Below are 27,552 nucleotides of genomic sequence, written 5' to 3'. Positions count from 1 at the left end.
TGAAGTTCATTCTTCTACAGTGAAAAATTTAGGACTCATTTAGCATCTTAAATATTAAAGGTCATAACAATGTAATTATAAGACTCAACAAGTATGGCTTGCTTGGAATAGTTGCCAGTGGAAAACCTCTTCTTGCTAAACAGAACATGGCACTAAGGCTAAGGTTTCCAAAGTTGCATCTTGAACAAACCACAAGTCCACTAAGAGAAAGGAATCAAGCTTATGCCCATACCACCCTTAGCACACCAGCTGTCAGAAGGTAAACTGAGTCAAGTCTGGTTAATACTGGGATGGAGGACTACCTGGGAATACCAAGTGCTATACTGTTTGCTTAGGATTTAGAGTGCACTACAGTACAGAAAAAGGACTCTTATGATCTCTTGCAGTGGACGTCCCTTTGTGCTTGTCCTGCTAGATGTTAGTGCAGCATATAATACTGTTGACTAAAATAGTACAGAGATTAGAACACACCTTTGGGATATCATATCTATCTGATCGATTTCATTTAGTGCATATAAATGGAAAGGCTTCACGCATAAAAGTTAGTCACAGAGTTCAACAGGGTTCTGTGCTGGGACCAATTCGGAATAGATAGAAAACACTGTCATTCCTATGCTTTCTTCAAATCAACTGTTAAACTGCAGACATATTTGAAAGACTTGAAAGCCTGGATGACCTCTAATTTCCCACTTCTAAATTCAGACATAGTTCATTGCACTGCATTACCTTGTAACACTGTGATTCATTTTGACCAGTATATGTCCTTCAATACACACATTAAACAAATATGTCTAGGACTACTTTCTTGCATTTGCACAAATAAAACTAAAATGATAGAAACATCCTGTCTCAGAGTGGTGCTGAAAAGTCCTCAGTTAATGCAGAATGCTGTAGCAGAAGTACTAAATGGGACTGGACAGAGAAACCAGATTTTTCCCATATTGGCTTCTCTTCACTGGATCCCTATTAAATTCATACATACAACAAATGCAAGAGGTTTCATCCAGTTAGAAGGGTTTTTTTTCACACTGTCACCAAGTGCTTTCTCATAGGGACTGAGGAATTCCCATAAGCTACCTTATGAATAGCATAGGAGAGACCACAGTCACTGCTTTCCTAGTGGGAATGTGCAGTTATGAAACTGTTTGAAACTTTGGGGCTGTATTTAAAGACACACCCTATGCTTAAATTACTTGGTCTTGCTACTGGAAAGGACCTTTAGGAAGAAGTTCAAACCCTCTCCAGTTAAAAATGGTAATTATTACATAATGTCCTGTTTCTTTGCAGAGCTGCAGTAAGGTGGTTTTGGCAGGATGAGGGACGGTTATGCATTATTAATTATAATCCAGGAAACACGCACTCTTCAGTTTACTTTTACTGGATCTTGAACCGTTTCCTCTCTTATCTTTTCCTCTCCAGGTTTTATTTAGTTTTATACAAGACCAAAAGGTTTCAGATTAGGACTCAGTGTGCATTTTGTTAATTTGGATCTTAATCCTGGTTCTTCTTCAGGACACTTGCATTTTGGTGCATCATTTATTCACATTGTAGCTTTTATACATGAATATATGGTGGAACGATTTAGAAAGAAAGATAATGCATTAGAACCATGTCTGTGCGCTTGTGTGTTTGTGTTACTGTCACGTTGAACTTTGACTCTTTTGCTGTCAGGTGAGTGGATCTGCTCAAGCCGTAAATCCAATGGCTTCAAAGTTCACACACACACACACACACACACACACACATGCGCACACACGCGCACACACGCGCACACACACACACACACACACACACACACACACACACACACACACACACACACACACACACACACACACACACACACTCTTCAACCTCTTCAAAAAACACAAGACATTATATTGGCTTTTATTCAGTTCTTGCAGAATTACCATAACCACACCAATAACCTCTTACCTAACCTTAAATCAAGTATTCACCCTAAATTTTATTAATTTACTTTGAATCTCTGCAAATTAGCTGTGTAAACACATTTATGTCCCCACAACATGGGCAATACTTGTACACACACATCACATGAATTCACACACCTCTTTTATGGCAACAATAAAATCTGATCAACAGGGTGTCACTCTTCACTGGATCAGAAGGGGATTATTTCTTCTGAAACGGATGTGTTTTTCTCTGAGATTCCAAAGTTGAAAACAAAATAAATCATAAAGAGCTTTGGGCTGCACAGGACTGAAAGGTAAGAGCATGTTTCCTCTGTCTGTGTGTTTGCGTGCTGTATATAGCTTCTCTTCCTGTTCCTGTAGTTTGGTTCTTTCTAAGTTCTTCTGCAGGTTATCTTAGTACCAGGATACTTTAAAGTGACCACATTGCTGTACAAAAGTGTTTCCTGTTTATGTGGACATTTTTAGGCTTCGTGGGCCATATTTGTATTGCTCATTTTACATTGTATTGCTAAATTGGAAAGCAGAGATAAAGAAGGACATTTTGACAGCAGTATGGATTTTAGACTGATCTTTATCTTAAGACTGAGGTTAGCTTAGCTTGGCACAAACACCAAAGTTTAAATATCCTGTTTAAAATTTTTAGTACATCCATCTGGTTGCTATACATTTAGCAAAATTAAAATTTTACTTTTAACATGATGCATTGCAATAAATTGTGTTTTGTAATATAACTTAGCAGCATGGTACAGTTTCTCTGTAGTCTGTAGAGTTCAGTTTCTTCTCACAATAATTATGTTGAATTTTTTTTCATATCACTTGTAACTGTATAAGAAAGGCATTTTGTTTAAAAAAATTTTAAACAAGAGAATAAGTGAAGGATAATAGGACAACAAATGAGGTTATCTGCCTTTCTATCTGTGCCTGAATGTCTTGGCATCACTCCACAAAATCAATGATCAACTTAGATGTGACAATTATAAAAAAAGAAGTGTGCATACACACACATTAATGGCACAAAGCAATGAGTGAGTGAGTTAGGTTATTAAAGCTTAGGAATTTTTACAGCTACATTACATTTAGGTGTAATTGCTGCTGTCAGCATGGAAGAAAATAAAATGTGTCCAATTTAACTGTTGACTCAGACAAGTGAACTGAGAACTCAGTGTAATTTGCCTAGTCAGCTGATTAATCCTTTCAAAGGGCAAATGATGAGTGAGGCTTAAATACTTAAAGGATCATTCTGCTTTATTTCAGTCTGGTTTATTGCCCCTATTCTGTTTCTCCTCTTGCTCTAAGGCTTTTTTTAAACTTAGGCCATGCAATCACTTTGCATCCGTTTCTGTTATTTGACTATCATGCATTTTATGCTTATTTTAAGTATTGCTTAAAAATCAGTGACTTCGACAAGTCAATCGCAATGTGTCAAAGAACCAGTGTATTGCGACAGAGGGTCTAATAACCAAGAGCCACAAGAACACAAGGATGCATAAACAGAACTAAGACAACAGTAACAACTCATGTCTTTCAGTTTGGATGTTTTTGCCTTTAACCTGCAGATTGAAATGTTAAAGGCATTAACTGACACTCCTATGTGCCAGAAATGTTTCTGTCTGATATTATGCTGTCTGATGTGTCACTGTTGTCTAGATCTCTCATGAAAACATGTTTTTTACTTGTTTAAAGCTGTATAAAGTTAAAGCAAGAAGAGGTCAAGATCTGAAAACTGCGTGTGTCTGTGACTTTTAATGTTTTTCATGTTCAACCCATCAGGATGGAGACAGAGGAGGATGGGGCTGGGCGAGTCCGACAGCTGCAGGAGCAGCGGATGGTAGTTCAAAAGAAAACGTTCACCAAGTGGATGAACAGCGTCTTCTACAAGAATGGGGTGAGATGGGAAGAAGAAATAATTCTAAGAAATAATTACACATTGCATATGTAAGTTAAATGAATTTATTTAACTTGCATACATGTTCCTAGCACATTTGACTAAAGGTTGTGGCAAATAGTCGTAACTGTGTGAGACATAATCAGGATGTTTGTATTATGCGGATGTGACAGTTACAAAGCGATGGTTCCAGTAACTATTATCTCTTAGTTCTTTTAAATGTAGACAACCAAGTTTTCAAGCCAACATTAAATGATACAATACGATGAATCAAAAGGCTTTTTGAAATCATTTCAAAAAGCGGAAATCAATTTCATATTCTATCTTGTATAAGTCATTGCTGAACCAATAGTAACAAAGCAAACAAATAACAAATAACAAACAACAACAAAAACAAAAGAGTAAATGCCATGAGATAAGGATATCAAGAAACAAATACATTCAGCCAGTTAATTGAAATGTAATTGAAAAACAAACAGCAGCAACCTCAACTGTTTTATCCATGAAAAGTTAAAACTGTCAAGCAGAGATTAATGGGAAATTATTTTTCTCATCAAAGTCAAATACGAGTTCCCAGACATTCCAGAACCTATGAGAAGAGTCCTGGAGAGAATAATAATAATAAAAATAATAGTAATAATACATTTTATTTGAGGGTGCCTTTCTGAAATCCAAGGTCACCTTAAAGATCTTAATAAAACAGTAGATTAAAATACATTAAAAATAAATTAAGTTACAAAAAAACAACAAAAAACTAACAAACAAATAAACAAGATTTGACAATAAGTAAGATCTGTATTAAAGGGAGTAAGCCAGTTTAAACAAGTAGGTTTTGATCTGTGACTTAAATAAGGGAAGGGAATCTATATTTCTTAAGACCGAAAGAAGTGAGTTCCAGTGCCGAGGAGCAGAGCCTCTGTTCCCCATAGTGATAAGACGAGCAGGAGGAACAACAAGATGAGTGCCAGATAAAGATCTGAGAGAGCGGGAAACAGTGGTGATATGAAGCAGATCACTGAGATTAGGAGTGGTTATGGTTGCACCTGAGAAAGAGTCTTATCTTTTTCACCTTAAGGAAATAAAGTGTCTTTAATCCAGGTGCTGGAGATTTCTGTTTTATTACAATTAGCCTCTTAATATGAAGGGTCATAAAAGCTAAGGACCTTTGATTATTGTTTTGTGTGTGTTCACACGCTAACTACACTTTATTACTATATTAGATTTGACTTACAATCTCAACAGCATTTGTGCATTTTATCCTTACATGCTTATACTTTCTTCTTAGCCACTGCGAGATTATCATATATTTTTGAGGCCTCTATGTTAGCACACTAGCTGTCATGTTGTAGCTGTCATCTTAGAGCAAAGTGCTAAGTTGGAAGCTAACAAATGCTAGTTAGCTTGCTAATCAAGCTTACTAGTATTTATTAGCTTGCTAACCAAGGTAACAAATGCTAGGTAGCTTGGTTAGCAGGCTCAATCCTTAAACCAAAAAAGAGGAAAACACAGACAGAGATGGCTGCTATTTAGTGGTAAGTAAAATAATAAAAAATCATAGAATTTCAGCCACAGAAAGTGAAGCAGAAAATTCTTCGGCAGGTTGTTCAATACAGCAAGAAGTCAATTGATAGATAACTGCATTAAAAAGGCACCAAAACCAAAAACAGTGGTCCAGTTCAGTAACTTTAAATAGCGAAGGTAAGGAGATGACGATGGGCTCCTGACAATCAAAAAGGTTGACCTTTAAACCTTAACATTATCCAATAACTGAGTTATATATGTAAAAAAAATATTGCACCTACTGTGCAGTGATTATGAAAAAGGAAACTATCAAAGGAAGCCAAAAACTTTTTGTACCAGGTTGTAAACATGCCTGTTCAGTTTGCCATTTTGACATGGGATTCCATGTTGAGTTCCCATTTTATCTTCCTCTAGTACACTAGTCTTTTTCATTTCCTTATATTCTTCATCTTTCTACAATTTTGTCTAGCACACTAAACATGAACACTGCTGCTAGAGCTTTAACTTGTGTGAGTATTTATTGATTTATTTATATTCTTTTGGTGAAGCAGGTTGCTATTTCCAGGGAAAAAGGAATGTTCTGAGGTGTTTAAGTTTTTCCGATTACTGTAGCTGATGTCTATGGAATTGCTTTTATCTTTCTGTCAGCTGGTATTACTGTTCCCTCTGATAACCAGCTATTAACCAGCTCGCAGACTATAATACACATTAATAAACAGTTATGATAAATGCCATTTTCATCCTCCGCCTGCTAAAATTAATCTCCACATGCTCTTAAAAGAAGCCAGCTGGCTCCTACAGTTCTTGTATGAGTTCATGTTGCTCCCTGATATTTCCGACATTCCTTTTTTTACTTTCCTGGATGCCAGCTGCTGGCTGAACACTGAGTCCTGCTACTGATCTTCAGAATTCTCCTTGGATTTGTGCAGATTGAAGGGTAAAATGGCGCTGGCAAAGGTCGGCAGCCTTAACCCAATTTCCTTCGGGGTCAACCTTCAGGATCAGTAAAGTTTTATTGAATTGAATTGAATTGAAGGTTAGCAGCAACAAGAGAAAACTGCTGAAGTGTTGGGATTTTACTGGGAGTCCTTGATTCGGTCTACTCTGTGCTATTCATTTAAAAAAATTCCATTCAGTTTTACTGGAAACCATCATGAGGGGTGCTACTGGTTTTCTTGGTTTTATGTCAATGAAACTGAAATTCTTTTCATTTTAAACTGTTGGTGGGAAAGGCAGTACACTTAAGATTTCAGCTATGTACCATGAAATATAAAAAACCAGCAGTAAACACTCTCCAAAGCCTACAAATTAAATGCTCATTGGGGCTGAGCTTAACTAAGTGGAGTCGCGAATTAGATGGCATCTTTCAATGGTCTTTACATGTGAGAGAGGTTCTGACAAAGAACTTGTGAATAATTTGTATCTGTTCTTAGAATAAATACTCTACTGGGCCCAGATATCAATGCCAGTACTTTGTATTGAGCTTCCTCTTAGCTTTAAGATGTTTGGTGAACCATGATGCCCAGAAAACCAGGAAGTCCTGAGGTTAAGTGGATAGACATGTTATGTAACAACCTGCAAAGGAAAGCAGTACTTTACTTGCAGGATGATTTAAGTGAACATTGGCATCAACATGGCACCCTCTGCCAGTCTAACATTTGCTTTTAAAGATATATATGAGCGTTTTTTCATGTCTTTATTGCTGTCCTGCACTGAGTGTGTCATTTCCTAAATTACAACAGTACAAAGTTCACGTTCACATTTCATTGTTTTTATTTCTACTCCACTACATTTGCAAAGTCAAATATTGCGCTTTTTATTCTATTATTTGGCAGCTGTAAATACCAACATCTATTGTGATGGGGTTATACTAGCTTTGACACCAAGAGGTTCCTGTTGTATATATAAATTTAATAAAATAATAAAAACAATTAGGACATGCATGTAAAGTGTGGTGCTATTGATGCTAATTGAGATGCCCTTTGCACATTACTCATGGGTAGGACCTCACCCATCTTCACATTTGAGATACATTCATTGCCAAGTATTCACATTACACCTTGTGTGATAGCAATTTATTTATGGACAGAATCCAAAGACAGATAGGTGGGCCAGTCCATATAAAATCATTCACAGTGATAAAATTACACTCACAGTCAGCACTTTTTAAAAACAAATGATAACGTTTGAAGCCATGCAAGATTTTACCATCACACTATTAACGTTTTCTAAATTATAGGCCCTCAAATTACTGTCATGGCTGTTAGTAGTAGAGCCAAAAATCTTTTCATATCCTGTAAAGACATTAAAAACATTAAAAAAAACCTTCTGCAGTCCCAACATTTTGACTTGAAGATTTTTTTTATAAAAAAAAATCTTTTTAATTATTCTGCCCCCAAAATTTTACAGATATTGAGTGATCGATAATGACAAGAGTTAATCACTACAGTCCTGTGCAAAATATTCAACAATACAGCAGGGTGATAACATATGATACTGTATATAGCAGTTTAATACACAATTCTTACTCTTTAATACACTGTTTTTCATCATTTGAGTATATTTCCTTACCTGTGTTACGCAGTAGAAAGTGCATTTGGTATTAGTACTTTTACTTTAGTGAAGGACCTGCTTCACTGATTTTTTTCCAAACTTGTTACAATGTTACAAAAAAAAATCCAAAGAAAGAGTTACGGTATAAGGTGATTCACAGCAGGTACACAGAAGACACATAATAGGAATGTGTAGAGGGAATTCCAGGAGTTGGTCATGCATAGAGAAATAAATCTAAATGAGAGGTTACAACATACACAGGAAATGCAGTATCATCAAATACTTAAATGTTTAAGTGAAGAGGAAGGATTGAAAAGTAACTGATCTTAAACTGAATTCTCAAACCATTTGAGAGTAAATCACACCACCTGTAGGCATTTGTTTGGTCTAGTAAGTAGATAAAAGAATGGCACCAACACACACATGGCAAGCTGAGAGACTAAGGTAACCAAATAACTGAGAGGGTATTTCTGATTTGCAAGCTTGAACAAGGTGAACATCAAAAGTCTGTGGTCCAGTAACAGGGGAGCTTCTATGACAGGTTTGGCTTGTAACTGAAACTGTCCGGATCTCCTGCAGGAGAAATTGGAGCTGACTGATGTCTATACTGAACTTAAGACCGGAATAGTTCTGATCCGTCTGCTGGAGCTCATCGCCAACGTGAAGTTGCCATCGCGGAGCCGAGGCAAGCTGAGAGTCCACTTTCTGGAGAACAACAGTATTGCCATCAATTTCCTCAAAACCAAAGTAACCTACTTTTTCCTGAAGTGTTTTGAAAGTGATCCACCAAATTTACATATATACAAAATTAGGCTTTTACACACAAACCTCAGTGTACAAGTGTATATGGTTATAGTATTATTCCACATGAGGAGAATGGTCTTTTCTCAGTAATTTTTAATCTTGATTAAATGTCAGATTATCCTAAATGTCAAGGTAATGACTTTCAGTTCTTACTGGCAGCTGTTAAATTTTCAACTTCACAGCAGTCTCATGAACAACAGGTTCACACTGCTCTACGCTCTACCGTTAGATTCGGGTGGATCTAATTGGTCCAGAAAATGTGGTGGATGGAGATCGCACACTGATCCTGGGCCTGCTGTGGATCATCATCCTCAGGTTTCAGATTGGACATATTAACCTGGAAGAGGTATGGAATCAAAACTACAGCAGAATCAGTGATCTCCTGTAATCTAAACAATTTATTCATGAATTTAACATATTTAACATTTTCCCTCTTTTTTGGGTAGTTTCCTTTTCCCTTTCCTTTCCCTTGCTCCTCCACATTTTTACTTTTGTCTTTCCATCTTTTTGTCTTTTAAAATTTTTCCACTTTTGCCTCGTTCTCGTTTCATCTCACCCACTTCCCTCCTCCTCATTCTCAGGGGAACAGCGTAGCTCATCGCTCAGCCAAGGAGGCTCTGCTGATCTGGTGTCAGAGGAAAACATCAGGCTACAACAGTGTTAACGTGCAGGACTTTTCCTCCAGCTGGAGGGATGGACTTGCCTTCAATGCTCTTATCCACGCCCACCGGTAGCATTCTTGTGCACACGCATTTTTGTTGTATTTGTGAGGTCCCTTATAAAATGTTTCCACTTTCCTAAAATATCCTCAAAAGTCAAAAACTCAAACGGAAACTCAAACCGTTTCTCACAGAGTAAACAAACATGTGTCTGTCCATCCCAGACCTGACCTTTTTGACTACCACCATTTCCATGGCGATAACCCCCAGCATAACCTGGAGCACGCGTTCACTCTGGCAGAGCGGGAGTTCGGTATCATGCAGCTTCTGGAGGTGGATGACATCATGGTCGCTCATCCTGATGAAAAGTCCATCATGACCTACGTGTCTCTGTACTACCACTACTTTTCCAGGATGAAGCAGGGGCAGACCATCCAGAAGAGACTTGCCAAGGTTGGATTCAGCACAAACATAAACACAGCAACATTGCATACAACAGAAAAAAAGATCAGTCAGATAAATAAATAATATGACCATAATAGCATGATACATAATATTAATTGAAGCCTAAGTGATTCTAAATTTGTGCATAGATGAGTGCATATAAATATATATGAGACATACAGACATGCAAATATTATAGATATTAAAGGTGACATATTTCTAATATATGGCAGAATTGTTTGTGTTTAGCTATTATCTTAAATGTGCAGTAAAAATAAAAAAGAGAAGCAATGGGGCAGAGAAAGAGTCTGTATCTCAGTCTGTCATCTGCCATCTTTTCAGACTCAGTTGGCTATTGTAACTCGATGCTGATTAGCAAAAACTGAGGCTGGTTACAATACAACTGACATAATTTTATGGAAAATCTAATCTAAATGGTTTCTGAACCAATTACAGTCAATTTATTTGTCCCTAAATTCAAATTGTGGGTCCTTTTTTTCTTTAAATAATGTGTTGCTTGACATAATGTGTGTCATACCGTTTATAGTGTGGACTGCTTTGCCCCATGTAGGCTGCTTTTGGTATTGCAACCTGCTCTAAATGGTGTAGATTACTGCTACACTGACAAGCTGCTGCTCACACAAAACACAAAACACAGCTGATGGGATTTTTATTTTGGTAGATAAGAAGGTATTAGTAGCTCAAAGTAGAACCTTTCATAAAGGAGGGGCTGCGGATGTTAAGAATCACATCAGATCACATATCTCCAGAAGTTGATTCTGTTCATCTGGACGTAGCATTTTCAGTCGGACAAACATTTCTTCAGTCTCCTGAAGAAGTCAGTTGGATGAGTGATGAAACGTTTCTCCCACTGAAAACGCTACGTCCAGATGAACAGAATCAACTTTTGGAGATTTACTTACCTGGATGATTGAGCATGCATCAAGACATCAGATCGCATACAATGAGATGCTGCCGGAGGCAGCAGCAGGAACTCATTCAGAGAACCAAACACCTTTAACACACTGAAGCTACAAGCCTTTATCTGCCTTACATGCGTTTCTTCTGCTGTATATGATAATAACCAAGTTAAACTGAGTTAAACTGTTTTGTGGCTGGGTGTTGTCAGATGTTTTTTACGGTTTGCATTTTGTTTATTTGGACTGAGGGTTATGGTTGCAGGAGGGAAAGTTCTGTGACTGAGCACTGATGCTGCTGTATTGCTTTTCATTCTTAAATAACCACATTAGTTCATGGGAGGTGAAACTAATGTGTTTAATTTCTCATCTTAAGTCGCGTACACAATAGAAGTGATAACTACAGCTTTGAAAATTATGTTAGAAGCCACTATTAGCATTTTTGCATTGATAGGTAGGCAACTATAAATCAAAAATTAAGCAAGCCAATCATGTGATGTAATATAACAGCCATGCGCTTTAAAATCAACATTGGCTCACATAGCTCACATAGCACATTGGCTCACATAGCTTGTGATAGTGATAGTGCTCATGTGCAGCATTTTCGGACCAGCATTTTCAGAATGCCAGGAAGTGACTGACAACAGCCTTTTCCAATAAGGTTGAACAGTTTCAGATGGACACTTTTTTACCCCAGTGGGGTTGAGGGGACATGAAGAGGGGCAGGTGCAGGACGCGGAATTACAGTTTGCAGAATTAGAGTCTTTGATTTGCCAGTCCAGATTCCATTTTAACATATCAAACCAAAACATCCAGAACACAAAAGTAGGACTTAATTCTTTTCTCCACAGATTGTTGGGATGCTCATGGAGCTAGATGGCATGAAGATCCAGTATGAAAGAATGGTCTCAGATCTGCTTCGCTGGATCAAAACTAAGGTAACAGGTCAATCCAATTCTATATATATTACAGAAAAACACTGGAATATAAGACAAAAAACAATTAATGAATTAAATTTGGTGATTATTGTTTGACTTTATTGACTGAAGATGGTGCAGCTGAATGACAGAAGATTCCCAAACTCTTTGAGGGAGATGCAGAAACTGATGAGTGCTTTTAAGACCTACAGAACTGTGGAGAAACCTCCCAAATACCAGGTCAGATGACCCTCACTATACCATTTTAAATTCAGCGTCCTCCTTTGTTCATTTCCGTAAAGTTAAGTTTTGTTTTTCCAGGAGCGTGGGGCAATTGAGGCCCACTTGTTCAGTCTGAGGACTCAACTGGCAGCCAACAACCAATGGGCTTATAATCCTCCAGAGGGTACAGAACACTAACAGTCAATTATAATATAAGGGCTGCTATGACAAAGATCGCTCATGCTGTTGTGTGTTTGTAAAGGTAAAACTCTGAATGACATAGAGAAGAGATGGGCTATGCTGGAGAGGGCAGAACATGAACGAGAGCGAGCCCTACAAGAAACGCTGCTACGCCTGGAAAGCCTGGAGCAACTTGCACAGAAGTTTGCTAGGAAGGTAATGCCATTCTACTCATACGAATGTCTTTGTTGCAAGTCTCCCAGTTTTGATCATGTTGTGGATCATAATGTTATGGAGTTGCCTGACATATTCCTGAGTAAATTATAAATACAACTTCGTGATTACAAATCACTGTGTTGTGCGTAGAAATAAATTTCAGTGTGTTTTGGCAATGTTAACCTTAAAATGGATGCGACCTTTTGACCACTCTTGTTCCACTGGACATATATGCAAGATCCTGTTATTTGTTATTAACAACCCCACAGAAAAGTAGATACACACAACAACAACACAACAAAAAAGTATAATTTTGATTTCATTTTAAACTTTTTTCTTTATTAAAATAGGTATATCAGTTCGGAATATGTTCAGAATGGAATGCCCTTTACATAAAGCTGGGAAATGGGGACAAATGTGTTGCTGTGATTTTGTGAATTTGTTCGTGTAAAGTTAACTTAAAATGGAAACCGCTTTTTAGCATCAGAAAGCTTAATCTATACAGACAGACAGCATTCAAAACCCTGGATTTGATATTCAACTTTTTGCCTGTTTTTATGGCTCTTATCAAAATCCCTCAATAGACTGCAAAATCTTTCCTTTTTGTCTTCTCAGGCGGCTCTGAGGGAAGGCTATCTTGAGGACACACTGCGTCTGATCCGGAGGCAGGACAGCCGAGGTCTCTCCACACTGGAGGAGGCTCAGGCAGCTGGCCGACGTCTGGAGGCCTTGGCTACTGATGCACTGGCCCGGGAGCCACGCTTCATGGCCCTCAGCGACATGGCAAAGTCCATAGAGAAAGGAAACTACCACAGCAAGGAGCAGGTCATTAGGAGGTGGGAGGATGAGAACAATGATTCGATGTAATCTCAAATCTTTCTCTTTTTGAAGGGATAAGAACTGAGAAGTGACATTAAGAAACAAACTTATCAATCATTGTACTCTACATAATAATATATTTGTTTTTAAGGGAGGAGAACATTAGCCATCGATGGAAGGACCTGCTGCAGCAGCTCCAAGAACAGAGGATGCTTTTGGGAAATGTAGTTGAAACTCTGAGCATCCTGCGGGACATTGAGCTTGTCTCCCAGGAACTTAAAGAACTACAAGTGAGCTTATTAGTGTGAATGCTTGAAAAGCATTCACAGTATTGTTCTTCTATTCTTTATTGTGTGGATGCCTTTGAGGCATCTCTTTATTCTTTAAACTTTATTCTTCAAGTTGCTTCCGTACGTTTTTTGGACTTTAACTACTCCCTCAGTTTTCAGCCGATTTTCTCCGTTCAAACTCTAAACTGTTCTGCTCTTTCTGCTAATGGGTGCTATGACTTTTGGTGTTTATTACTATTATACTTTTTAAAATATTACACTTTTTTCCTTTTTTTTTGTCCCATTGAAATGAATGGAAAACTCCCGCAATTCTGCTAAAACTTGCTTGTTTTTCAAACTTAACTACTTCCTCATACTTTCACCTAGAAACTCCATTCAAACTTTAAAATGTTCTCAGATTATTGGGCTATTCCTCTATGATTCAGCTTTTTCAGATCTTCTGCCGTTTTAATCTTATCACTCTTTAAGTTTTCAGTTGCAAAATTGTGATTTTTCAGAAAATACATGCGTTGTTATGGTTGCTATGCAATTAACTCAGAGTGGACACTCATCCATTCTGAATTTTCTCTTCATGTTCCAACAACTTCTTGCTACTTGTCCAATTTCCACTCAAGCTCCACAAATTATACATCAAAACGTAGGTATTTTTCCTGGCTTTCAGAAAATGTCACTATCATTATTGTGGGACTTATAGATTTTTTGCAAATCTCCTCAGAGCAACACAAAGTCTGAAAACTCTCCATAGAAAGTCAATGGAGAGTTTGTTCAAAATCACCGCTGGATTTCTCTAATGAGAGGCATTTTCAAATTGTCATATCTCCTTAACGAAACAAAGTTGAGACATGAGGCTTGTGCAAATATATCTTCAGACACTCCTGATGCTCACAATTCAAGAAGTTTTTTCTCACCTATTACCGTTCTGAGATGAGTTACACTTGTTTGAGGGTAGGAAATTCATCCTTCGCTCAGATTTCTTCAGATTTCAAACTCTGGAAATGAGGCACTTTTTTCTCTCGTCATATCTTTTTGATGGATTGCAACAGAGCCCTGAAAATTTTCATGACTGTTCACCAAAGCCTGCTGTTTCTTACGGTAAAAGAATGATTTTGATGCTCCATATAGATTTAGAGTTACCAAAGGTTGTTTGAGGGCAAGTCAAGGCAGTTTTTGCTTCGCCTCTACTCAGTTACAGTGTATTACAAGTCATATATCTTTAATAGTTTATATTTTATCTCTGAAATATGAAGACCTGCAGATTCCCCCATCTCTTCTGAACAAAACGATGTCAGAATGATCGTTCTAGCCCCCACGGTTAAGAAATTATGGCCATTTGTTCGAGGGGAATCCTGAATGTGAGAAATACACTGAAGAAAACTCGCACCTCTCTCTGTGTCTGTGTGTGTAAGGGCTGATTACAGCAGGTGCAGCCAATTAACTGACCTAGATATACTAAGCCCAGACTCTTAACAGCCCTTATTCACTTTACTCTCTGTGTATGTGTGTGTGTATCAGTATTTCTACTATGTTAAAGTATTACTCCTCAATCATAGTATTTCTGCTAAATCAAAGATATACTACATCTTAGTACTTCTGCTCAATCATAGTATTTCTGTTAAATCATAGTATTTTTGCCAAATCATGGTATTTGTGCCAAATCAGAATATTTCTGTTATGTTATACTATTACTACTAAGTGGAGGAATTTCTGTTATGTTATAGTATATGTGCTGGATAAATTGTATATCTACCAAATTATAGCATTTATCCCAAATCACAGTATTTATGCCAAATTACAGTATTTCTGCTAAAAAGCAGAAATAGTACCTTTAAGCAGAAATTTCTGCCAAAAGATAGCATTTATGTTAAAACACAGTATTTCTGCTAAATCATAGTATTTGTACTGAATCATAGTACTTTTGCCATATCATCGTATTTGTGCCAAAGCATTGTATTTGTATGGATTCATAGTATTTCTTCTAAATCACAGTATTTCAATCAAATCTCAGAAGTTGTGGTAAAACGCAGTATTTCTGACAAATCATAGTATTTGTACCCAATCATAGTATTTGTGCCACATCATGGTGTTTTTGCCAAATCATGGTATTTGTGCCAAATCATGGTATTTGTGCCCAATTACTATTTCTGTTATGTTATAGTATTACTACTAAGTCGTAGAAATTCTGTTATGTTATCGTATATCTGCTGAATATAATATATGTGCCAAATCATAGTATTTATAGCAAATGATAGTTTTTGTGCTAAAACAGAGTATTTCTGCCATATTATAGTATTTATGTAAAAACATAGAATGTCCGCAAAATCATAGTATATCTGTTATTTTTTAGTATTACTCCTCAATCATAGTATTTCTGCTAAATCAAAGTACTTCTACTACATCTTAGTACTTCTGCTCAATCATAGTATTAGTGCTAAATCATAGTATTTTTGCCAAATCATGGTTTTTGTGCCAAAACATAACATTTCTGTTATGTTATAGTATTACTAATAAGTGGAGGAATTTCTGTCATGTTATAGTATATGTGCTGATTACAGTATATCTGCCAAATCATAGTATTTATCTCAAATCATAGTATTTATGCCAAATTACAGTATTTCTGCTAAAAAGCAGAAATAGTACCTTTTAGTAGAAATTTCTGTCAAAAGATATTAGTTATGTTAAAACATAGTATTTCTGCTAAATCATAGTATTTCTGCCAAATCATAGTATTTGTACTAAATCATAGTACTTGTGGCTATTCATAGTACTTGTACCCAATCGTATTATTTCTGCCATATCATCGTATTCGTGTCAAATCATGGTATTTTTCTGCCAAATCATGGTATTTGTGCCAAATTATAGTATTTGTGCCCAATTAAAGTTTCTATTATGTTATAGAATTACTACTAAGTCGTAGAATTTCGGTGATGTTATAGTATATCTGCTGAATATAGTATGTGTGCCAAATCATAGTATTTATAGCAAATCATAGTATTTGTGCTAAAACATAGTATTTCTGCCCAATTGTAGTATTTGTGCAAAAACATAGAATGTCTGCAAATCACAGTATATCTGTTATGTTATAGTATTACTACTAAGGCATAGTATTTCTACCAAATCATAGTATTCCTTCAAAATCATAGTATTACTGCAATTTCATAGTATTTGAGCAAAATCGTACTATTCGTGCAAAACATACTATGTCTGCTAAATCATAGTATATCTGTTATGTTATAGTATTACTACTAAGGCATAGTATTTCTACCTAATCATAGTATTCCTTCAAAATCATAGTATTACTGCAATTTCATAGTATTTGAGCAAAATTGTAGTGTTCGTGCAAAAACATACTATGTCTGCAAAATCACAGTATATCTGTTATGTTATAGTATTACTACTAAGTCGTAGAATTTCTGTTATGTTATAATATATCTGCTGAATATAGTATATGTGCCAAATCATAGTATTTATAGCAAATCATAGTATTTGTGCTAAAACGTAGTATTTGTGCGCAATTGTAGTATTTGTGCAAAAACATACCTATGCAAAATCACAGTATATCTGTTATGTTATAGTATTACTACTAAGGCATAGTATTTCTACCAAATCATAGTATTCCTTCAAAATCATAGTATTACTGCAATTTTATAGTATTTGAGCGAAATCGTAGTGTTCGTGCAAAAACATACTATGTCTGCAAAATCACAGTATATCTGTTATGTTAAAGTATTACTACTAAGGCATAGTATTTCTACCAAATCATAGTATTCCTTCAAAATCATAGTATTTGTGCCTATTCATAGTACTCATACCCTATCATAGTATTTGTGCCAAATCATGGTATTTTTTTGCCAAATCATGGTATTTGTGCCAAGTTATAGTATTTGTGCCCAAGTAAAATTTCTGTTATGTTATAGTATTACTACTAAGTCGTAGAATTTCTGTTATGTTATAATATATCTGCTGAATATAGTATATGTGCCAAATCATAGTATTTATAGCAAATCATAGTATTTGTGCTAAAACGTAGTATTTCTGCCCAATTGTAGTATTTGTGCAAAAACATACTTATGCAAAATCACAGTATATCTGTTATGTTATAGTATTACTACTAAGACATAGTGTTTCTACCAAATCATAGTATTCCTTCAAAATCATAGTATTACTGCAATTTCATAGTATTTGAGCAAAATCGTTGTATTTTTGCAAAAACATAGAATGTCTGCAAAATCACAGTATATCTGTTATGTTATAGTATTACTACTAAGGCATAGTATTTCTACCAAATCATAGTATTCCTTCAAAATCATAGTATTACTGCAATTTCATAGTATTTGAGCAAAATCGTAGTATTTGTGCAAAAACATAGAATGTCTGCAAAATCACAGTATATCTGTTATGTTAAAGTATTACTACTAAGTCACAGTATTTCAGCCAATTCGTAGTATTTGTACTAAATCATGATACTTGTGCCAAATCATAGTATTTTTTGCAAATCATAGTATTCGAACCAAAACATAGTATTTGTACGAAGTCATAGTATGTCTTCTAAATCATAGTATTTCAATAAAATCTCAGTAGTTGTGCTAAAACCCAGTATTATTGCCAAATCATAGTATTTGTACTGAAACATAGTATTTCTGCCCAATCATATTATTTGTACTAAATCATAGTACTTGTGCCAAATCATAGTATTTCTGCCATATTGTGCTGGTTGTGCAAAAACATAGACTGTCTGCAAAATCATAGTATATCTATTATGTTATAGTATTACTACTAAGTCGTAGACTTTCTGTTTTGTTATAGTATATGTGCTGAATATAGTATATGTGCCAAATCATAGTATTTATAGCAAATCATAGTATTTGTGCTAAAACATAGTATACTGCCACATTATAGTATTTGTGTAAAACCAGAATGTCTGCAAAATCATTATATATCTGTGATGTTATAGTATTACTACTAAGGCATAGTATTTCTTCAAAATTATAGTATTTTTGCAGAAACATTGTACTTCTGGTAAATCATAGTATTTCTACTAAATAATAGTATTTCTGTCAAATCATAGTATTTGTGCCAAAATATTGTATTTGTACAAAGTCATAATATTTCTTCTAAATCATAGTATTTCAGTCAAATCTCAGGAGTTGTGCTAAAACGCAGTATTATTGCCAAATCATAGTATTTGTACCCAAACATATCAGTTCAACTTATTTAACTCTTCTCAACACCCCAACACCTCTTCTTCACCCCGTTTCTGCAGAATTGTTAGTTTTTTCACCCCTTTTCAGCACAAATCCCAGCTTTTTCAGGTGTTTTCAACAGAAATCTCTTTTTTAGCAGACATTCTGCTGATTCACCTGTTTTCAGTGCAACGTTCTACTTCTTTACCTCTTTTCAGTAGAAATTCTGCTGATTCACCTATTTTAAACAGAATTTTCAGCCTTTCACCTCTTATCAATACAAATCTCAGTATCTTCTGCTCATTTCAGAGGAAACCTTTTCACCTCTCCTCTTTTCAGTACAAATTTGAACTTCTGTACCCCTTTGAAGCAGAATCTTTGCCTTTTCACCTCTTTTCAGCAAAAGTTTCTGTTTTTTCACTTGTTTTCAGCATAATTTTTCAGTTTCTTTACTGCCATACAATTTTTGCAGCTTTTCATCTTTTTCAGTCATTTTCAGCAGACAGCTTAAGCGTTCCGGCATCCACACAGCATTTTCGCAGGAAATGCAAATTTTTCTAGTTCTTTATTGTGTGGATGCCCTCAAAGGGCTTCCACACTATTGAGTTCCTGTTTCTCTTTATTCTTTATTGTGTGGATGCCCTAAAAGGGCTTCTACACTATTGAGTTCCTGTTTCTCTTTATTCTTTATCTCTACTTTATTCTAGTTGCTCCGTACACTTTTTGGTACTTAACTACTTCCACAATTTTCAGCCGATTTTCACCGTTCAAATTTTAAACTATTCTGCTAATTCTGCTAATGTATGCTATATCTTTTGGTATTTTTCACTATTATACTTTTTAAAATATTACACTTTTTTCCTTTAATTTGTCCCATTGAAATGAATGGGAAACTCCCGCAATTCTGCTAAAACTTGCTTGTTTTTGAAACTTAACTACTTCCTCATATTTTCACGTAGAACAACCATTCAAACTTTAAAATGCTCACAAATTATTGGGCTATTCAGGTATAAATCAGCTTTTTCAAATTTTTACTGTTTTACTTTTATCCCTCTTAAAGTTTTGAGTTGCAAAATTGTGATTTTTCACAAAATACATGCGTTGTTATGGTTGCTATGCACTTGGCTTCCAGTGTGCCACTGTAAGTTTCGCAGTCTTCTCTTCATGTCCGAACAACTTCTTGCTACTTGCTCAATTTTCACTCAACTTCCACAATTTATACATCAAAACGTAGGTATTTTTGCTGGCTTTCAGAAAATGTCACCATCATTGTTGTGAGATTTATAGAATTTTGGCAAATCTCCTCAGACCAACACAAAGTCGGAAAACTCTCCATAGAAAGTCAATGGAGAGTTTGTTCAAAATCAGCGCTGGATTTCTCTAATGAGAGGCATTTTCAAATCGTCATATCTCCTTAACGAAACAAAGTTGAGACATGACGCTTGTGCCAGTATATCTTCAGACTCTCTTGATGCTCACAATTCAAGAGTATTTTCCTCACCTATTACCATTTGGCCATGAATTACACTTGTTTGAGGATAGGAAATTTGTCTCTCGCTCAGATCTCTTCAGATTTCAAACTCTGGAAATGAGGCACTTTTTTCTCTCACCATATCTTTTTGATGGATTTCCAGAGAGACCTGAAACTTTCCATGACTGTTCACCAAAGCCTGCTGTTTCTTACGGTGAAAGAATGATTTTGATGCTCCATATAGATTTAGAGTTACACAACGTTGTTTGAGGGCAAGTCAAGGCAGTTTTGCTTTGCCTCTACTCAGTTACAGTGTATTACAAGTCATATATCTTTAATAATTCATATTTTATCTCTGAAGTATGAAGACCTGATGATTCCCCCATCTCTTCTGAACAAAATGGTGTCAGAATGACTGTTCTAGCTCCTACGGTTAGGAATTTATGACCATTTGTTCGAGGGGAATCCTGAATGTCAGAAATACACTGAAGAAAACTCATACCTCTCTCTGTGTCTGTGTGTGTAAGGGCTGATTACAGCAGGTGCAGCTAATTTAACTGACCTAGATATACCAAGCCCAGACTCTTAACAGCTCCTGTTCACTTTGCGCTCTGTGTTTGTGTGTGTGTATCAATATTTCTCCCATGTTAAAGTATTACTCCTCCATAATAGTATTTCTGCTAAATCAAAGTACTTCTACTACATCTCAGAACTTCTGCTCAATCATAGTATTTCTGCTAAATCATAGTATTTTTCCAAATCATAATATTTGTGCCAAATCATGGTTTTTGTGTCAAATCATGATATTTCTGATATGTTATAGTATTACTAATAGGTGGAGGTATTTCTGTTATGTTATAGTATATGTGCTGAATATAGAATTATAGTATTTCTCCCAAATCATAGAATTTATGCCACATTACAGTATTTCTGACAAAAGGCAGAAATAGTACCATTTAGCAGAAATTTCTGCCAAAAGATAGTATTTATGTTAAAACATGGTATTTCTACTAAATCACTGTATTCCTGTCCAATCATAGTATTTGTACTGAAACATAGTATTTCTGCCCAATTATAGTATTTGTACCCAATCATAGTATTTCTGCCATATCATAGTATTTGTGCCAAATCATGGGATTTTGCCAAAACATGGTATTTGTGCCAAATTATAGTATTTGTGCCCAATTAATATTTCTGTTATGTTATAGTATTACTACTAAGTCGTAGCATTTCTGTTATGTTATAGTATATCTGCTGAATATAGTATATGTGCCAAAGCATTGTATTTATACCAAATCAAAGTATTTGTGCCTCAACATAGTATTTCTGCCATACTGTGGTATTTGTGCGAAAACATAGAATGTCTGCAAAATCATAGTATATCTGTTATGTTATAGTATTACTACTAAGACATAGTATTTCTACCAAATCATAGTATTCCTTCAAAACCATAGTATTACTGCAATTTCATAGTATTTGAGCGAAATCGTAGCATATGTGCAAAAACATACTATGTCTGCAACATCACAGTATATCTGTTATGTTATAGTATTATTACTAAGTCACAGTATTTCTGCCAATTCGTAGTATTTGTACTAAATCATACTACTCGTGCCAAATCATAGTATTTGTTGCAAATCATAGTATTCAAATCAAAATATAGTATTTGTACCAAAGCATTGTATTTGTACGAAGAACAGCATTTCTGCCAAATCATAGAATTACTGCAATTTCATAGTATTTTGAGGAAACCCTTTTGTGATAGTATTACTTCTAAGTCATAGTATTTCTGCTTTGTCATAGTATTTGTACTGAAACATAGTATTTCTGCCAAATCATAGTATTACTTCTATTTCATAGTATTTGAGTGAAATTACAATGTTTCTGCAAAAACATTGTATTTCTGCTAAATCACAGTATTTCTGTTATCTTAAAGTACTTGCACTCAATTATAGTATTTGTGCCAAAGTTTAGTATTTCTGCAAAATCATATTATCTCTGCTAAATCATAGTGTCTGCCAAATGATAATATTTGTGCCTAAGCGCAGCATTTGTACCAAAACATAGTATTGCTGCTATATCATAGTATTTGTCCTAAAGCATAGTATTTCAACAAAATCACAGTATTTCTGCTATGTTATAGTATTTGTGCTTGTAGAAAAACCTGTGTTATTGTGAGCTGCATTACCCAGCAGCCTCTGAGCAGTGAGGGAATTCATGGGACTTCTGAGCTAGATGGTCTTCCTTCGTTCCTGGGCTAACGATTGAGGAGAGAGCTGCTGGGAAGGGGAGCAAATAGCCCATCCTGTATTTGTTGGGAATGGTGTGTGTCACATAAACGTGAGTTAATGTTCCATGCTTTTCAATTCAATTCAATTCAATTCAATTTTATTTATATAGCGCCAAATCACAACAAAAGTCGCCTCAAGGCGCTTTATATTGTACAATAGATCGCACAATAATAAATACAGAGAAAACCCCAACAATCATATCATATGACCCCTATGAGCAAGCACTTTGGCGACAGTGGGAAGGAAAAACTCCCTTTAACAGGAAGAAACCTCCGGCAGAACCAGGCTCAGGGGAGGCGGCCATCTGCTGCGACCGGTTGGGGTGAAGAAGGAAAACAGGATAAAGACATGCTGTGGAAGAGAGACAGAAATTAATAACAGATATGATTCGATGCAGAGAGGTCTATTAACACATAGTGAGTGAGAAAGGTGGCTGGAAAGGAAAAACTCAATGCATCATGGGAATCCCGGCAGCTCACGTCTATTGCAGCATAACTAAGGGAGGATTCAGGGTCACCTGGTCCAGCCCTAACTATATGCTTTAGAAAAAAGGAAAGTTTTAAGCCTAATCTTGAAAGTAGAGATAGTGTCTGTCTCCCGAATCCAAACTGGAAGCTGGTTCCACAGAAGAGGGGCCTGAAAACTGAAGGCTCTCCCTCCCATTCTACTTTTAAATACTCTAGGAACAACAAGTAGGCCTGCAGAGCGAGAGCGAAGTGCTCTAATAGGGTGATATGGTACCACAAGGTCATTAAGATAAGATGGGGCCTGATTATTTAAGACCTTGTATGTGAGGAGCAGGATTTTGAATTCAATTCTGGATTTAACAGGAAGCCAATGAAGGGAAGCCAAAACAGGAGAAATATGTTCTCTCTTCCTAGTCCCTGTCAGTACTCTTGCTGCAGCATTTTGGATTAGCTGAAGACTTTTCAGGGAGTTTTTAGGACATCCTGATAATAAAGAATTACAGTAGTCCAGCCTGGAAGTAATGAAGGCATGAACTAGTTTTTCAGCATCACTCTGAGACAGGATATTTCTAATTTTAGAGATGTTGCGCAAATGGAAGAAAGCAGTCTTACATATTTGTTTAATATGTGCGTTAAAGGACATGTCCTGGTCAAAAATGACTCCAAGGTTCCTCACAGTGTTACTGGAGGCCAAGGTAATGCCATCCAGAGTAAGAATCTGCTTAGATACCATATTTCTAAGATTCTCAGGGCCGAGTACAATAACCTCAGTTTTATCTGAATTAAGAAGCAGAAAGTTAGCGGCCATCCAGGTCTTTATGTCTTTAAGACATTCCTGCAGTTTAACTAATTGGTGTGTGTTACCTGGCTTCATGGATAGATAGAGCTGCGTGTCATCTGCATAGCAGTGAAAATTTATGCTATGTCTTCTAATGATGCTGCCTAGGGAAGCATGTATAATGTAAATAGAATTGGTCCTAGCACTGAACCCTGTGGAACACCATAATTGACCTTAGTGTGTGAAGAGGACTCTCCATTTACTTGAACAAATTGGAGTCTATTAGATAGATATGATACAAACCACTGCAGCGCAGTACCTGTAATACCTACAGCATGTTCTAATCGCTCTAATAGGATATTATGATCAACAGTATCAAACGCAGCACTAAGGTCTAGCAGGACAAGCACAGAGATGAGTCCACTGTCAGAGGCCATAAGAAGATCATTTGTAACCTTCACTAAAGCTGTTTCTGTGCTGTGATGAGCTCTGAAACCTGACTGAAACTCTTCAAATAAGCCATTCCTCTGCAGATGATCTGTTAGCTGTTTGACAACTACTCTTTCAAGGATTTTTGAGATAAAAGGAAGGTTGGAGATTGGCCTATAATTAGCTAAGACAGCTGGGTCTAGAGATGGCTTTTTGAGTAAAGGTTTAACTACAGCCAGCTTGAAGGCCTGTGGTACATAGCCGATTATTAGAGATAGGTTGATCATACTTAAGATCGAAGAATTAATTAATGGCAGGACTTCTTTGAGCAGTTTTGTAGGAATGGGGTCTAAAAGACACGTTGATGGTTTGGAGGAATTAATTATTGAAGTTAACTCAGAAAGATCAATTGGAGAAAAAGAGTCTAACTTAACATCGATGGTACTAAAAGTAGCTGTAGATAATGCTTAAGATGCTTAAGATGTTTACCCTGCTACTTGTGTGTATTGGTTTTAGTTACCTTTAGCGTATGTGCTAGTTAGCGATAGCTATGGCAGCCCAGTTATTTGATTGTTTTGGGCTTGTTCCTGCTTTGTTTGTTCCCCCTGCAAATTTATGTGAATTTGTACACTGTAATATCGCTGTATTACGTAGTGGCTAAGTAGGAGGCTGACTGTTACTAAGTGCATCAGTGTACATAGGTCATCTCTTGTGTTGGAGTGCCCTCTTGTGGCGCCTTTTGGGTAGTGCCTTAGTAAACGTGAACGCTGCAAGAAGTGGTATCAGACTGGTTTGTAGTGGAGGAATTTGTTGCCAGTTTCTTTCATCTTTAATCCATATTCATGTTGTAATGTAGTAACTTTTGTGGCACAAATACCACAATATGGCAGAAATGCTATGTTTTGGCACAAATACTTTGATTTGGTATACTTTAGCTTCTTCACCCCTTTTCAGCAAAATTTTCATTTTTTTCACCCCTTTTCAGCACAAATTCCAGCTTTTTTGGATGTTTTCAGAAAAAAACTCTTTTCAGCAGAAACTCTGCTGATTCACCTCTTTTCAGCGCAACTTCTGCTTCTTTGCCTCTTTTCTGCAGAAATTCTGCTGATTCACCTCTTTTCTGCAAAATTTTCATCCTTTTCGCCTCTTATCAGTACAATTCTCAGCAGCTTCTGATAATTTCAGCAGAAATGTCAGTCTATCCACCTCTTCTTTGAGAGAATGAGTTTGGCTCAGTGAGATGAGTAGCTGCCTTGAGACCAGGAGTGCCAGGTTCAAATCCTGCTCATGGCAAAATTTCTTTTCAGCAAAGATTTCTCCGTCTTTACCCCTTTTCAGTAGAATATTTGGCTTTTCACCACTTTTCAGCAAAAATTTGTGCTTCTTCAACTGTTTTCAGCAGAATTTTCAGTTCTTCACCGCCATACAATTTTTTGCAACTTTTCATCTTTTTCAGCTATTTTCAGCAGACAGCTTCGGCGTTAAGGCATCCACACAGCATTTTCGCAGGAAATGCAAATTTTTCTAGTCTTTATTATTAGTGTGAATGCTTGTAAAAGCATTCACAGTATTGTTGTTGTAATCTTTATTAGTGTGAATGCTTGTAAAAGCATTCACAGTATTGTTGTTGTAATCTTTATTATTATTATTATTATTATTATTATGATATCATATTCCGTACGTTTTTGTGCATCTATCTCCTTCAAAACCGTTCAACTTAGAAAAACCATTCAAACACCATTAGATTCCTCTTCTTTTGGAGAGGTGTGCTTGTATTTTTCTCATTTTTAACATTTATATTTTTAAAATTATTCAACTTTATTCAACAAAAATTTCCCATGTATTTCAATGGGGAGACCCTTCAAATTCTCCTTCAACTCACTCCTCCTTAAACTCTAACTACTTCCACATACATTGATGTAGAGCCACCATTCAAACTTTAAAACGAAGACAAGACATTCAACTATTCAACTTGTATTTATCTTTTCAATATCTATCATACTTTTTCTTCAGTTCCAGTTTAAGTTTCATCCTTTTTTTCAGCCGTTTCAGAGTTTATAATGGGTGTGTATGGGACGGAATGTTGGAGGTTAGAGTGAGAGCTTCAACTGCTAGAGTGAGAGGAGGGGGACAATTAATCTTAAAATCTTTTCTTAAAACTGCTGCTGTGTCCACAATGTTCACTCTACAGCCATCATTTTATTCTCAAAACATAGCCATGGTTGCCCTCTTTCCTCCAATGTGTTTATTATTGTAGTAGATGTTATGGTTCTTTCATAAATGTCACCAATGCACATCCTCCTCCCTCCAACTCTTCCATAGACTCTAATGTTAAAATGGCTCAGAAAGTTTGTCTGAAAATCAGAAGTACAGGCTGTCTTTACACTGTCACCACGTCCATATAATAAACTCCACAGGCATGAAAACTGAGAATTTGGTAGACTGGACATTGCCACCACTCACGGTGAAAGAATTTTGTCAATACGACTTGTACTTTTCATTTGGGAATGATTTGTTTCGGGCTGACTTTTCTGTTCATTTTAAGCAGCAAAAGTGAGGCGCATGTCTGTGTGCGTGTGTATGGAGCCATTGGGTGCAGTCACTATAGCAACCAGGCTCACACCTGCCTGCTTAACAGCTCTCTCTCACTGTGCCAAGATTCATCTTAAACACTTCTCTTTCAACTGCTGCTGTGTCCACAGTGTTTGCTCTACAGCCATCATTTTACCCTCAAAACGAAGCTATCGTTGTTCTCTTTACAACACAGTGTCTTTCAAAGCTCAGAGATTTAAACTTTTTAGACTGTGTGGATCCAAGTGGAGGGATCACATTCTAGTCATTCAGTGATTCAAAGAATATGAACTTTTAATATTCATTCAGATGTCTTCTGACTCTAAATTTTCTTTTCTCATTTCTTAGGTATTTCTAATTTACTAATTTTTCTAATTGGGGGGATCACATTTTAGTCATTCAGTGATTCAAAGAATATGAACTTTTAATATTCATTCAGATGTTTTCTGACTCTAAATTTTCTTTCCTCATTTCTTAGGTTTTTCTAATTGACATTTTAAACATTTTCAACTATTTTCCAACTTCTTCTGTGTGGATGTCAGCTTTTAGCAGTTCAGCACTTTTGTTTTCAGGTTAAATTCTGTTTTTTCTATCTCATTCAAAATTTTTAACTTACATTCAGCAATTAATTCATTTCAGTGCATACACTGCAGTTTCTTCAGAAAATGCACTTTCTAGTTATTATAATTTTAGTTATAATGACGACACTGGAGTTTTAGTTAGATTGTACTGGGAGGGAAGTGGGGTGATTTTAATATTACTGACTGTCCCATCCCTTACCCCATCTCCAGTCCCAAGCGAGTTCCTCTGAACTGGGGAAGCAGCTGACGGAGGTGGAGTCTCTTCTTCAGAAACAAGATCTCCTGGAAGCTCAGATCTCAACTCATGGTGAAACCATCAGTACTATCAGTAGCAGAGCTCTGAAGGTACGCCAGCAATTGTCATCTCATGTCCTATTAGTTCACTGGGGAATTTTTAAGAAGGATTTTGTGGGTGATTTCTGT

At 36.3% G+C, this 27,552-nt stretch overlaps 1 protein-coding gene across 1 annotated transcript in view; it reads left to right on the top strand.

The window, feature by feature from the left end:
- The first annotated feature begins 2,135 nt into the window (after nucleotides 1-2,135).
- sptbn5 (spectrin, beta, non-erythrocytic 5) overlaps nucleotides 2,136-27,552 on the top strand; it is a 97,581-nt gene continuing 72,164 nt past the window's right edge. Inside the window, exons 1-13 of the mRNA XM_039603765.1 lie at nucleotides 2,136-2,227; nucleotides 3,705-3,819; nucleotides 8,473-8,640; nucleotides 8,927-9,043; nucleotides 9,279-9,427; nucleotides 9,581-9,809; nucleotides 11,569-11,655; nucleotides 11,767-11,874; nucleotides 11,956-12,040; nucleotides 12,119-12,252; nucleotides 12,868-13,088; nucleotides 13,223-13,361; nucleotides 27,340-27,474. Coding sequence (XP_039459699.1) covers nucleotides 3,706-3,819; nucleotides 8,473-8,640; nucleotides 8,927-9,043; nucleotides 9,279-9,427; nucleotides 9,581-9,809; nucleotides 11,569-11,655; nucleotides 11,767-11,874; nucleotides 11,956-12,040; nucleotides 12,119-12,252; nucleotides 12,868-13,088; nucleotides 13,223-13,361; nucleotides 27,340-27,474 — 1,686 coding nt within the window. The 5' untranslated portion in view covers nucleotides 2,136-2,227; nucleotide 3,705. The remainder of the gene's footprint in view (nucleotides 2,228-3,704; nucleotides 3,820-8,472; nucleotides 8,641-8,926; nucleotides 9,044-9,278; nucleotides 9,428-9,580; nucleotides 9,810-11,568; nucleotides 11,656-11,766; nucleotides 11,875-11,955; nucleotides 12,041-12,118; nucleotides 12,253-12,867; nucleotides 13,089-13,222; nucleotides 13,362-27,339; nucleotides 27,475-27,552) is intronic.

This window comes from Oreochromis aureus, linkage group 19 (genome assembly GCF_013358895.1).
Source record: "Oreochromis aureus strain Israel breed Guangdong linkage group 19, ZZ_aureus, whole genome shotgun sequence".
Lineage (NCBI taxonomy): Eukaryota > Metazoa > Chordata > Actinopteri > Cichliformes > Cichlidae > Oreochromis > Oreochromis aureus.
Note: the sequence above shows the minus strand (reverse complement) of the source record. Positions and strands in the feature narration are given on the sequence as shown.